The 14,138-nt window shown below is 36.7% G+C and overlaps 1 protein-coding gene across 1 annotated transcript in view; it reads left to right on the top strand.

Moving 5' to 3' along the window:
- The window catches only part of VPS13B (vacuolar protein sorting 13 homolog B), a gene marked incomplete at both ends in the record, with an annotated part of 442,808 nt that overhangs the window by 361,682 nt on the left and 66,988 nt on the right, over positions 1–14,138 (top strand). Inside the window, one exon of the mRNA XM_084260382.1 lies at positions 13,764–13,960. Within this exon, the coding sequence (XP_084116508.1) occupies positions 13,764–13,960 (197 nt within the window). The remainder of the gene's footprint in view (positions 1–13,763; positions 13,961–14,138) is intronic.

Here is a 14,138-nt window from a genome sequence, read left to right as displayed (position 1 = left end):
CTTTCCATCTTTGTTAAACTTCTTTTGGCATATCTTTTTAATCATGGGTAGGGTTTAGAAGTCTCTTTGGTTTTATAGCTATTCTTTAAATTCCTGGAACTTGCAAAAGATTCACCATAAAGAGAATTTTTCTAGATATTGAAGTTGCGTGTCATCTGCTGCGGCCAAAGGATAAGTGAACAGCTTCAGATTATAAGAGTTGCTATGAACCATATTGTTTCTATGAAACCTTACCTTGCTGCTTTTTCTAGGTTATCCCAAGAGCTTATTTTTTTGTGCTTTTACATGTGTAGTTGAAAATGTAAGCAGTTTCTAATACTTTACTTTTTTACAATCCCAATGTTATTGCTTTTGTTTGTGGAGGGAAAAGGAAAACCTGATGTTTCTGCCATGGCATAGCAGGTTGCATTTTCTTTAACAGCTCGAAACAGAAATTTGATCTGTTTGTCTGAAGGAAGTGAGATAGAATCCTAAATGTACTTGCAAGAAACTACATCAGGATTGTATATCCTTTGGGACATTGAGAATGTCTGAACTTGTTCATTCTGGGCATTGCAGACCCTTTCTATTTCATTTTTAATCCCTCATTGTCCCATTTTCACATGCTACAAACATTCTTTGGGTCTGTGTGATTTATCATTCTTTCAGATAAATAGTATTTGATGAAACACCTTTAGACTTGCCTGGTACCTCTTAATTTTTTAAGGAGTTCCTGTTCAGTCATACAGGGTGTTTCTTATCCTCAGGTACTTAAGTCACTCTCTGGCATCATTTCTATCCCCTTTGGAGACAGAGATCTTTTCTTATTTTACTCCCCTTGTATGTACAGCCCTAACAAGAACTTTTCTGAATATACCTTCCGAAGACTGTTCTAAAGTTTATAGAGTAATATTTCCAAGCTCTTCCTAGTCAAGTAGATACACGGGTATTATTTTTGGAAAACAAAATCAGTGAAGTGAAGGCAAAATCAATTTGTCACTGTGCTTACAAGTAGTTTGAGTACAACCTTGTATAGCTAACTGGAAGAAAAAAGTTAATACTGGGTTCTGTATCAAGAAAGAGATATGCAATGGATATAGAATACTGCTTGGCCTTTTATATTTCCTAGTTCTTTAATCAAAACTATTAACTCTTGACTTCTGTTTCATTTCTGCTAATGATTGTCTGTTTTCCAAGTTGTACGGTTTTTTTTGGTGTTTGGAAAGCTCTAGGTACAGCTAAATATCTTAGTAAAGGTCTACGTGGGATGAAAGAATATACACACAGGAGCAGTAGTTTCATGTTCTCTTAAGAAGAAAAAGTCAAGAAGAAAAGGCTGTGTCTTGTCTGAGTAACGTGGTAAATATTGCTCTAAGCCACCACTAATGTACCCCTTGTATAATGGGGATCTACAGAAAAGACCTTCAGGCAGCAACTCAAATGTTGGTAAAGGCATACCCTTTTGATCTTGGCTACTGCTAAGATTATTTTTAAAAGACACAGAGAAGAAAAAGCAGTTTCCAGCAATAACTTCACTGAAGACAGCGCACATTTTGTAAGAGCAAAGTTAATCCCAGTGCTGACTCCATCTAATGTCATGTAAGCCAGGGTAATCCATTACTGCCCAAATCAGCAAGGGCAAAGGGTTAGAACCGTGTTGATGTGAGAATCATGTTCACACCTCAGGAGCAGAGGAAAGTCTTGGGGAAATTTCACAAAATTAATTCAAAAGATAACAAGCAGGATGGAGTAGCAGTGCCATTACTTTAAAATATTTAAGATTGATATTGGTACATCAAAAAGTATGCTTACTGAGATTTTCTGAGTTCCAACAGATTAAACTCTTAAATCATTCAAGTAGATTGCTGATAACAGAAAGTCTTGTGGTTGAGCAACTTTAAAAGCCTATTTTATCATGTATTTGAAATGTGTACACAAAACCAGAGAGACAAAATCTGCACATATTGCTCCAAACCAGTTAATGTTACATTAGGACACACTCTTGTGCATATAATTTCTATGCTAAAAATTATGTGGATGTTTATAGATTTGTCTCAGCAAGTATTCATGTGTGAAGACAAGGTATGCCTCGATTTCCCAGTTTAACAGTAAATTCTGTTCTGCAAGGCAACCAGCTCATCATTGCAGGGCAAAAGGTCTTTCATTTGCTCTGTGATATTCTTATTCCATAGCAGATTAAAGTTGGAATTGGTGGTGATGACAAATCTTGTTCTTGTGAGTTAATATGTCCATGTCTTCCACTGAGGACTTTGAAGTATGGTAATAGCCTCCAAGCAGAATATCTTTTATAAGTTATAAAGAAATATCTCCTCAGGGGTGTCAGAGTTGTGGAACATGTATGAGCAACTTGGGAACAAAAGAGTGCTATCCAGTCTGAACTGCAGGCAACGGGCTTCATTGTCTCTCTCCTCATCTCCCTAAAGATGAGAATCATAGAACCATAGAATGGTCTGGGTCAGAATTGGTTTGAGCTGGTTACAGGGACTGCTGAAAGAAAATTTGTGGCTACTTCTTCCATCCTGATTGTTCTGGTTGCTTTGGAAACATGGCATTAGGAAGAAAGGAGTAAGAGCAATTTCTAATTCCAGACAATTGTATTTTTATAATTTGAAGGAGGAAGTTGCAGGGAAAAAAATGTGTTTGTGATTCAGTAGTGACTTACAAATTGTACAGATACAGTAGGAATTAGCTACATTTAGGCATTTAGAATCAAAGAAAGAGCTGCTGGATATCTCTGCTGTGGGGCTTGAAACTGTGCTTGCACTATGTTTCTAGTTTGCCAAAGTCTTCCTGTGTCTCCCTGCAGTCTTGAGAATCTCAGATTCACATTTGTCTTTGCCTCTGATTAGCCTGTGTTGCTTTACTTTTCTGATTTCATCTGGACCATCTTTTTCTATCTTTACCAAGAATGAGTTTGATAGGTTTTGGTTGGCAGGGGTAGGAGCAAAGACTCGGAGGGGCTCACCAGAATATGAAAGCAATTTGTAGGCCATCAAGGAAATATTAAGCTTTTTTATGCAAGCAGGTGACCAGGACATACAAAAAATTTCCTGTACAGCTGGAGGCCTGTTTGAGCTAGTGAGCTCCATACAGAGATACTCAGTGTTTGCCATTTCTTTATCCCTCATGCCATTTTTTGATCCCTCATAAACCTTTACTAATATATTTAGCTGTACCTAGAGCTTTCTAAACACTGCTCAAGCTATCTTTCCAGTAAGGGATATTGCTGCCACTGCACCTTATCTCAAACAAAAAGTTCTGCATTGTCACAAGAGTGTTTACACAAGTGGCCATGATTTTAAGAGGTGGAGAAAACCACATTTGTCTAATCAGTGATCATACAATGTGTAATGCTCCAAATTCTGAGCTCTCTAATTTAAGATGCACCACCAACACAGACTTAATCAATCTTTCAGCTGGATTGTCATCCAGTAAGAGATACAAACTGTTAACGCTTACAAAACAAAAAGAAGTTAATCTATGGCATTTTTTCATTTCTCCATATGAAGTAAAAATAAAATATCTACTGAGCTATAACCCTGACAGGTTTTTGTATTTGAGGATGTTTCCTTTGTGTACCTGCCAGGATTCCTATTGCATGCAAGTGTAGTCAGCATTATAACAGCTGATGAAAAGATGAATGTCTGTTGAGGTCTCCTTTTTTGTCCTTTCTTCTTTATATAGTCTTCTAATAAACAGAGCACTTACTCCTGGTTTAGAAAAGTGGTGATTAAATTATCCAGATCTCAAGGTCTACTGGAGAAAATCAGGGCAGTGAGTATGGTTCTTTATTAAAGAAAGACTAGGTAAATAAAACCTCTGGTAAAATTCATTAGAGCACTTGCTCTAACTAGAAAATTTGCTAGGATGGTGAAATCTCTTTTAGAAGAATCTAAAATATTTCCACCTTCAAAAGGTGAGGATTCAAAAAAAATGGCTATTGCATTGCCTTACATGCTTATGCTATTTAAACAAAGTATTTGCAAACTGCAGCCTGGAATCTGATTTTTTTCAACACTGTCAGCCAATAAAAAGTCATTTTCTAACACCTTGTGGTTGTTTAAACAGTGGCTTAAGGAAGCTTGAGCTTAAGAATGACTGACATTAGACCTACTGTAAGTCATTATTCCAGGAAAGATTTGACATGGCAGTCAACAGGAAAAGAATTATGATCAACGTCAAAGACATTCATTTTTCCTTTTAACAGAGAATACCTCATTTTTGGCTGGCTCTGCTTCCTTTTTACTTTTCATTCCCTGTTGGGGCTGCAGTGTTCAGCTGGGCATTTGAGAGTCTGGGAAAGGAGCTTTTTGGGAAACCACAAATTTTATTCGTGTTTGATTTATTCCTTAACATTCCCAAAGCAACAACTATTTTGGAAGTCCAGATGATTTGTGTGTGACAGATTAGTGATTTAAGTTCATACTGTTATTAGATAGTAAGCTGTAAAGTTCAGCCGTCTTTATCAATAAACCTGTCAGTTTGCACATTTTTGTATCTACTGCCATGCAGGTCAGCGCTGTCTTCAAATAATCAGACTTTGTAGATGGACAGTGAAATAATTTGTCTAGTTGTTGTGAAAGCAAAGTTGCTGCTTTTTAAAACTTCCACTTCTTGTTTTCTACCTCTGGATGTTACTCAGAATGGCTGTGCTAGTCATACGACTACTGCGGGTAGGCTGCATATGGTGTTTTTTGTGAAGAGTTGCAGCACATTTGAAATGGAATAGTACAGTGTAATTGAGTGTACCTGATCATAAACTACAACTGTAACAAATGCCTTTTATTCTAATGTGGGAAACCGCATCCCCATCAGTAAACATGATTTTTACATCCGTGCATGTGTGCAAAAGTGGATGCAGGTCATCGTGCAAACAACTGGTCTGTTTGAGAGGGCCGAAGTCTTGCCTGTGGCCTGAGTCACTTACACTTCAGATGAACTGCATGCCAGCAAGTTTTGTGATGCTGGGCAGAGTTTTGCACATGTGAGCCAAAATTAAGACTCTGATTAATAACTAGAAGTATTGTCTTTGTTTTCTTGCTGGGAAGGAAGTAGGGGCTAAAGGAGTTGCAGCGTTACACAGTCAGTCTTAAGCAGATGTTGAAACAGAGCCCGTTCTCCTTAGGAATTCCAGCTTTAAACATTGTTTGTGAACTTCCATGCCTGAGAGTAGGATTATCTCAGACTTTACTATTTTGTTACTGCATTTTGTGTGTATAATCCTAATTATTTTGCCGTGTGATCTTAGTGTTCACTGCATCGAGATGAGACTGTATCGTTTGGCCTACAGTTTCTGTGCAGTCTGCAGGGAGTTAAGCGTAACTTGTTGGGAATGTTAATGGAAGTTGTGCATAATTTGCCTGTGCATCACACTGAAATTTACCCTTTGGGGTTACTCAGCCAGTGAAAATTCTACCGGGTGCCAGAGGACTGACGAAACCATCAGATTATCTTAATGACAGATTTACACTCTCCTCGTGTTCTGGACTTTTCAGATTTTGTAGCTCTGATTTATGAAACTTCACAAACCGAAGTCCTTCCTGCATATGCTGATCTGGTGGCAGTTCTTGTAGGAGTCAGGCTTTACTGTGGTGAGAATATGTGGTGAAAATAGCCCATATACCGAAAATTATGCGGTACTTTATGTATTAATAGCCTGCTACCCTCAATCCCAGAGGTGACTACATTTCAACAGCGTAGTGCTTATATTATTAATAAACACTGAAGCTTAGAAAATGAAAACCCTTAAATAAAGTGTGGAAGATTGTTCCTGTATCAGAAAAAGAGAATGAGGAGTATTGCAAGATGTAGGTAAGTCCCTAATGTAAAATCTCCTATCTATATACTTTTGTTTCTCAATACTTACACAAAAAATTAAGACCCTAATAAATTAGATTAAATACTGTTGCTTTTGCTACTAGAAAAGCAAGTGATCTTAACATAAACTCAGTCTCAAGATGAATGACGGTAGAAAAAAATGGGTTTGATGCTTATGAGTAAATACATTTTCCTGTTAAAAAAGTTCTGCAAAAATCTGCTCAGTTGTAGCACAGTGCTGTTCTGTGCTTCCTTAACAAAAATTGGTAGTGTGTTTAGAGTAATTTTTCCATAATGAAAAAAGCCAGTATCTGTGACAGATTACATTGCTGTACACACCTGCATTCGCTCTGAACCTGCTAGCCTGATAAATTAATAAGATAAGTTGGTCACATGTTGTTTTAAAAAGGCAGAGAACGTAGTTCCTAATAAAAGAATGCTACGTATTTCTTCTAAAAGGTTAAAAAGCATTTCTCAGGGCTCTTAAATTACCATATTCTGATACCAAGGGAAAATAAAACCTGGGCTTAGAGTCTTGTTTGTACTTAGAGGGCTTTCCGGACAGGAAGGCAATCTTGATGCAATTCAGTAAGCCACAATACCAGTGGGGCATTACAGGTGAAAAATTTGCAGCTGTACCCCTCACCACAATGTATTACAACTGTACAGTGGAATATTTCCTGTACAGAAATAGGGCTTGGTTAACTTTGTTTCCCAAGAGTAGATCACATTAAAATGTTATAAAATCATGATTTCCTGCATTTGAATACTTGTGGTTTCTCAACTGGTTCCAATATTACAAACTTTTTTTTATAGCTTCTATTAGTTGAAGATGTATAGAAGCTTTTTTCCAAAGTCAGCTAAAAGGAAGTTATGTATTTTTAAAGAGCAGTTTCAGGAGACAGGACTTTTCTTTCACATCTCTCTATTGCAACTGTATTTAATATTTATTTTATAAACTGCAGTAGAGATGTAAATTTAAATAAAAGGAAATAAATATGCTAATAGGACCATAAATAAATCTGTTAGATGAAGTTGAAAGAGACGAGGTAGGTGTATGTTATAACTCAGAAAGCAAAATAGTAGTTGTTGTTATTCAGCCAAAGCCCTCAGTATGGATAGGGGAAAAAAGGAAACTAAGTAGATATTACATAATCAATTTTAAAGTGACTATTTATTAATTAAATGTTCTAGATTTAGGGAAAAATTTGTTAAGCTAAATTCAAGGAGAAGTAAAACAAATTCTGTGAAGAAATTATAGGGGTTAATTTTGAAAAATTTCTCCTATTGTGGTATCTGATTTTTCCTGAGTAGTGAAAATGGAGAGTGCACCACAGTGGAATAACTTTTACTGTCCAAATATATGGGTACATAACACATCAAAACAGTACAGAAAACCATAATAAAAATAGAAAGGAGATTGAGCTGGGGCAGCAGCAAATACTCTGTACAGCTAGAATGTTTTGAATCCCTATACTACTGCTAATCCTAATACTACTAATAGTAGGCTAAATTTTTACCTCCTTGTAAACCACCACATCTTTTTTTCTTATTTGGATCTTCATGAAAAGGGAAAATCGGTGGTCTGTAGCTGTGCCAGGGGAGGCTGTTTTCCACACGGATATGATACAATCTTAGCCCTGAGGAAGACTAAGGAAATGTTATCCAACGGGCAGTTCAGTTTGTAGCACGATTTCACAATGTCAATCACATAAGATAAATAGGAATGTGGATGATGAAGTGGTCTACTTTTTTCCAAAATGTTGTTCCACTGCTCAGATTGGATTGTGTGTGTTGTGTGAACAGGCATATTAGAGAGACTTTATTCTATTTAATGTTCATTATCTTGTAGGCATATTTTCTACATAATACATTTTTCTGTGGGGTTGGGGGTTTTTTGCTATTTTTATATAAACAATACTTCAAAATCAATTTTAGAAGTAATGTTCTTGGTAGTTATTGCCAAGAATTTTTCCCTAATAAAAATCTGGATAAAACTTTTTATTTCCTACTACTGTGACTTCTGTTCACCTAATGGGAGAATTGTATTTTTAAGACAGTTGGCCCTAAACCAGTAAAATATCCTAATAACAAAATAGCTTTATTACAGAGCAATCAGTTTATTCATGCTCAGGAAGCTGGAGTTAAAATCTCAGCATGGGTTGGCGTCTGACACAAAGTGCTAGTTTGTATTGTGTTCTGCCTCTCATTCACTTAGGTGGCCCTGCTCAGAGAAGATAAAACACACACACGCTTCCTGTCTTCTGTGTGCGTTTTCTTGTACGGTAGTTGTTTCTGGAACAAGAATAACTTCATTTCCAAGAGGAAGCGCCCACCATCTGAGGGACTGAGGATCAAGAAATGAACATTTATTCTGCAGAAGCTTATTTTCTAGCAAAAAAAATGAATCAAAAGGAAACATCACGGAAAGCAACATTAAGCACATTCTGTAACACAGCTGTTAATATCTATCTTTCTCAGCTGGACGAGGTACATTTTGCAGCCTAAGACATCTGCATACATACAGTTAAAGGTCCATTTTTTAATACAAAATTTCTATGGTTTAGTATTTAAAAAAATAAAATAACACTTTTTTATACCCTTCATTCAGCAGCCTCAGAGCTGCAGGCAGATGGCTGTAGCTTTTTCCTAGAGACAAAAAAGATGGGTTTAGCTAAGAAACTGAGATATTTTTAATTATTTCTGTCTTGAACAGCAATCATGTCTGCATCTGAGACCTGCTGGCATTAGAAGTATGGTGAATAATTACCATAATTACTTATGGTAAGGTGAGAGCTTGTGGAAGCACACTGGTATTGGCCCTCTTGCTCAGCTCAAGAAGCATCCCTAGTGATAAGGGCGGTGCAGCCAAGGCTTTTCAGGTCCTAATTAGCAAAGTAGTCTAAAGCTGGGAGGATAACATCAGGTCACAGGAAAGTCTATAAGTATGTTGAGATCATGAAAGCCTTTAAAAAGCACATGTGCATCAGCAGTCATTTCTATCCCATTGTGTCTTATTGTTACACATAGCTTTAAGTGGGAATAAGGAGTATCCATGTGGTCAATAGGGTGTACGACACATGAATGAGAATAGTAATGTGTAACGTGGTGTTAACAGATTCTGTACCATTCTTGACCCCTAGTTTCCAAATAGGAATTAGATGATTCTGGTACTGATAATGTGTGACACAATATATGCTGAATAAGAAAAAAACCCACAATCTATCACATTGTAGTGCATTAGTGGGAATATTTGTGATGGGGATTAATACTGTCTTGCTGAGCCCAGCTGGTATTTACTCTGTCAGGCCTAGGGAGAGCTTCTAGCTGTTTCTTGCAGAAGCCATCCCTGCAGCCACCCCTCTCTACACCAGAACCCAGCCACACAAAACCACAACATAGGGTAACAAGTGTGCAGGAAATTACTTGAAGGATGCAGGTTTTTAAGAAGTTTTTTGAGGTTCTGTTTGTTTGGGGTCATAATAATATCTATTGTAGTGTAATATATATGAAGTTGGGTTTTTTTCTTAAAATCGAGCTAAACGAGAAATTCACAGACAATGGGGATACTCACTCTTCTAATTTAAAAGATTGTGACCCCAGGCAACCATTCTAGTACTTGTATCCAGTACTTGCAAGGGGCATGACTGGAACTGTCACTGGGGGCAAATGCTTTCCTTGATGTCAGAATTTGCTAATACACCATTTTCATTCTTTATCAGAACAGTGCCACACAGATTTTAGGTCTCCCATGTCTGGAGTCCACAGCAGTACAGAGGAAAACCCTAAAAAAAAGCACTGGACTTTGCTCTCTGTTGCCATAACAATCTGTCTAAATAAGTGTTTGCACCATATAGCACGTGGGTTTTTGCAAAACTGAACTTGGAGATGGTAAAATCTGAGCCCTCAGTTAATGATAGGTTTATGACACCTAAGTGACAGGGACAGTACAGTAATGGCTTTGTTAGCATTTCACAGGTAAATAAAATCATTGCCATTGAAACTTTCTTTGTGAGCTATGGAGATGTGTCTGTTAAGAAGCATGGTTGTTGTTAACAGAGACGTTTGTTGTTAGATACGCTTTGTTAGTGTTTAGTTTTATAGAGGCAGCAAAGGCAGTTACATTTTATAAGAGGTAGCAATTATCTGAATTATAACTTAGGTTTCATTCAAATATTTTCAGGTAAAAGTACTATTTTTAATTCTATGCAAGGAGATTTTGTTGTTGTTGTAACTAATTCACTTATTCCCACTGCCTATGACTCAGTTCTGGCATTATAGTCCAATTCCAGGCTTTCATAACTATTATTTTTGGCAGCTAATATTGCCCAGAGCTACCATCTTTCCTTAAACTTATCCAGATCAGGCATTAGTAATAAACCCCCTAGAACAAATAAAGCTTGATATGTAGGAATCAAAGATCCTAAGTCAACTAAGTCTTTTTCAAGCTTCAAACTAGAAAACTTACAGTTTGGCCAGTCCCAAAGCAAGAGCTGGATTTTGTATAGGCAATCACATAAAGTGTCTAACTTTTTATGTCCTGTGGACAGATCATGCCTAGAAACATCCTGTCTCTTGCTTTGGTAGGTTTCTTGACATAATATTACGACACAGTTCGGAAAGTATTCATGAGCAAAATTAAAGAGGAATAATCTTTTCAACATGCTTACCAGCCTGCTTTTGACGTTAGGTGATAGGTTCTTTCAGGCTGCTCATACCCTTGAGTCCAGCAGTCATTCCTGTGCGTGTCCAAATTCTTCATAATTCAGTAAGAGGTTACCATGAAGTTCCTAAAAGGCAAATACAATAATAGTTTATACCGGACCCTGGAGAGGAGTTATTACTTCTTTACAACATAACCATTGTTTTGATCATTTTACTTTGCCATCTTTTCCTCAAGATAAATTTCAATATTTCTACCACCTACTGAGTGGGTGGAAATATTCTTCATTTTCCATCTTTCTTTTCATTCTCTCAATGATATTTTCCTCTAGCCTTACTGATAGTTTTACAGTTCTTGTATTGTAGTGCTACTTCTGAAATTCCTTTATTGTGCTCTTTACTTTGTTCTCGTTAATCTTAGTGGGAACAGAATTCATGACCTCTTAAAATGCTCACTGCTAGCAGTTCTGATCCAGTTTTGTGAGGTTCTCATTAGGAGGGCTTGCACATGAAAGAAAAAAAAAAAAAGGGTTGGAGTGAATTTTAAGAAATAAATATCCTAAATAACAGAATAGCTTTACAAGACTTTTCTTGCACATGTGTTACTCAACGACATTGACAAGAAAAGATAACTTATGGGTTGATAGGCAAAAGGAAGCACAAGATAAAACCAACTACTTCAATATATTTTATCGAATTCCTAAAAAATCTCGGGGTATTTTAGGGAGTGAGATTTAAAGATATGCAGAAATAAATACTGCTGTATGTAGTAGTATATGTACAACCATGAAAGGCTGCAACCTTTTGCAAAAATAATACAGAACCTTTTGTAATGATACAATCCCAAAACTTCATGCTGTAGAAAATATGCCAAGTACTGTGATGTTTAAAATAAAATCAAGTGGTTTATTGCCAGTGGAGTCTATGGAGGTTTGGAAAGGTATATGAGCATAAGTGACTCCACAATGTAGTATGAAAAATAGTGGATGATGGAAGTTATTGTTTATGTGTACAGTCTTAATGTAGGGGAATTCCTTTAGGTATAACCATGATTGAGGAGTAGGAATATTACTGTAGCATTGCAATTTTCAGTGTTTTTCCATAGGTATTAGAGGTTAAAAGAATTAAACACCAAGAAGCTTTGAAGAAATCTAAAACTCTATGGTGACACTAAGAGCAAAAAGAATAAATACAGTGTGACTTTGAAATATGACTACAAACGCAATCATGTAATAGCTCATATTGTTAAGTTGTTATGCACAGCATCATCACAGAGTTAGCCACACAGAACCAAGAGAGAAGTTTTCTGCATCATCAAGCCCAGCCTCCTCCCATCACGGCGATGCTTGTTAATGTCTCCATTATTAACAAACCAAGCTTTTAAAAGCAGCTGCCATTCACACCAAGGCTTTCCTCAAACCTCCTGATCCTTTCTGTTAGGGTTTCTAGCCCTACACTTGTAAAGCAACTCAGCTTTGACTGCTTTGTAGACCTTTTCCTTTATCAGCTCTTTCTCTCCTGAGGGGTCATGGTAGAGCAGCCATGTTCCTTTTGTTTTCCTTCATTTTGTCCTCGACTCTGCACAGATCCCAGTGTGAGTTAATACAGTTTTAACATTAGGAGTTGGAAACGTGTGCCATATTCCAGATGAGGCCAATGATGTCTTATACAAATCAATTAATATTTGCCACTCACTTTTAGAACTATCTCACCTGAAGTCCCTCAGGATGGCATTTGCTGTTTCCCAGCATCATCAGGCTGCCTCATAATTTTCCAGGCAACATTTACATATCTTCACCATTTCCAATTGAATATGCCACTTGTAAACAAATGTGTTGCTATTTTTATGTATATGATGTATGCTTTTTGATGTGAAATCAATCCCTTTTTCTCAGAATATAGTCTTTGACATAAAATCAGCACTTCTGATTGATATTGCTATACTATCCTATGTTATATACATTACTGGGATCAGAGTTTCATTCTGACCTAATAGACAGTTTGGTGATTGTGGTTGGGTTTTTTCCATCTTTAGGTATCATTGTAACTTGAGAGATGTAGTCAAAATCCCTGTTTCAGGTTCTGTGATTCCACATGTTAATTCTTCCAGAATCCTTTGGTGATTATTTATGTTCCCTTGCCCTCCCCAGCTTGAACCACTGAGCTCCCTGAATTTTCCTTCTTAACCTTCATGCCTGCTAATTAATCACCCTGCTGTCACCTCCATGTGCATTATAGTCCTTAGGGAGTAACAAGGAAGAATACTTACAGAGTTTTTTCTAGCTATGCCTAGATGTACTTGCATGTCTACCACATTCTTTTTTTTCCTGGTTTATTTCTATATGAATGTCTACACACAGGGATAAAAAAAGGTAATAGCACAAACATGCAATTTTTTTATTATTTGCTATATGTCAACGTGACTTGTAGCATTTCTCAAGGATGTACAAGTGCCATAAATGTGGATATCTGCATCTTAATTCTAAAATGCTTCATATCTTACTGAGTTTGCATTTGGTTTAAATTCATATTCTCACTCACTTTCATGTTATTACCAAAAGAAAGCGGGAACCTAAGGTACACTCCTTTAATATCTATACTTTTATTAAAATTTGAATGCCTCTAATAACATTCTCTCAGTTCTGTTCAGCATCCAAGAATAATCCAAGTGGATTTAAGATTAGGGTCATGATTAAACTGAAGCTACTGTATATTTATTGGGTTTTGTTTTCAAAATCATACAGTTGTCTAAATAGCATATTCAATTAAAGAAAAGACCACGTGATTACCAAGTACTTCATGTTTTGTCCCAGGATTTTTTCTAATCTGTTGACCCTCCACAAGGTATTGTGTTGCCTGTCATCACTTTTACTCAGCAGCTTTGATCATTTTAATATGAAAATAAACAAGTAGTTAATACATTTATATTTTGTTATGTAATAAAATTTAAAAAACTTTCAGGTAAAATAAATTATTATTAGAATGCCTTTGATACATTGATATTTTGGCTGGAAAATACAAATAATGGTAAGTTGAATTGTCTTTGTTATCTTTGGGTCCTGTGGAACAAGCAGCTATTTCTGTACCTAGTAAGAGAAAGTTTGAAGGTCTAAAAGCATTTTAATTTAAGTTGACAGCACAGAATCTGAGTAACAGTTATAATTCTGATTTTCTATAGCATCTTACTTCAGTTTGGTTAGATTAGCACTAATAATGTGTATGGTAAACCCCATTAAATTTGCAATCAAGCACAAAGTAATTATGCCTTTTCCCTTTTATCACAGATTCCTTGCAGCTTGGACTACTGGGATGAGCTTCAGAAATCATTTGTTGCATTCCGGGAATTCAGTCTATCAGAAAGCAAAGTCTGTGAACTACAGCTGCCCAGTATTGACCTTGTGAATGATCAGAAGGAGCTCATAGCCTCCGATCTGTGGAGGATTGTCCTGAACAGCAATCAGAATGTGGCTGATGACCAAAGGTAATTTTAAAGGAGAAGGGAAAAGCAGAAATCTTATGCTATACTCTTGAGAGATCTTTTTCACGAGACATAGGAAATAAGATACTGTGTTCATATGCTGTAAGAGTAGCTGGTCTTAAATGAGCTTCACACTGTAGTTCACCTTCACGCAAGGGCATGGAGTGTGCACAAAAAGAAC

This window comes from Gallinula chloropus, assembly GCF_964237585.1.
Source record: "Gallinula chloropus genome assembly, chromosome: 2".
NCBI lineage: Eukaryota > Metazoa > Chordata > Aves > Gruiformes > Rallidae > Gallinula > Gallinula chloropus.
Note: the sequence above shows the minus strand (reverse complement) of the source record. Positions and strands in the feature narration are given on the sequence as shown.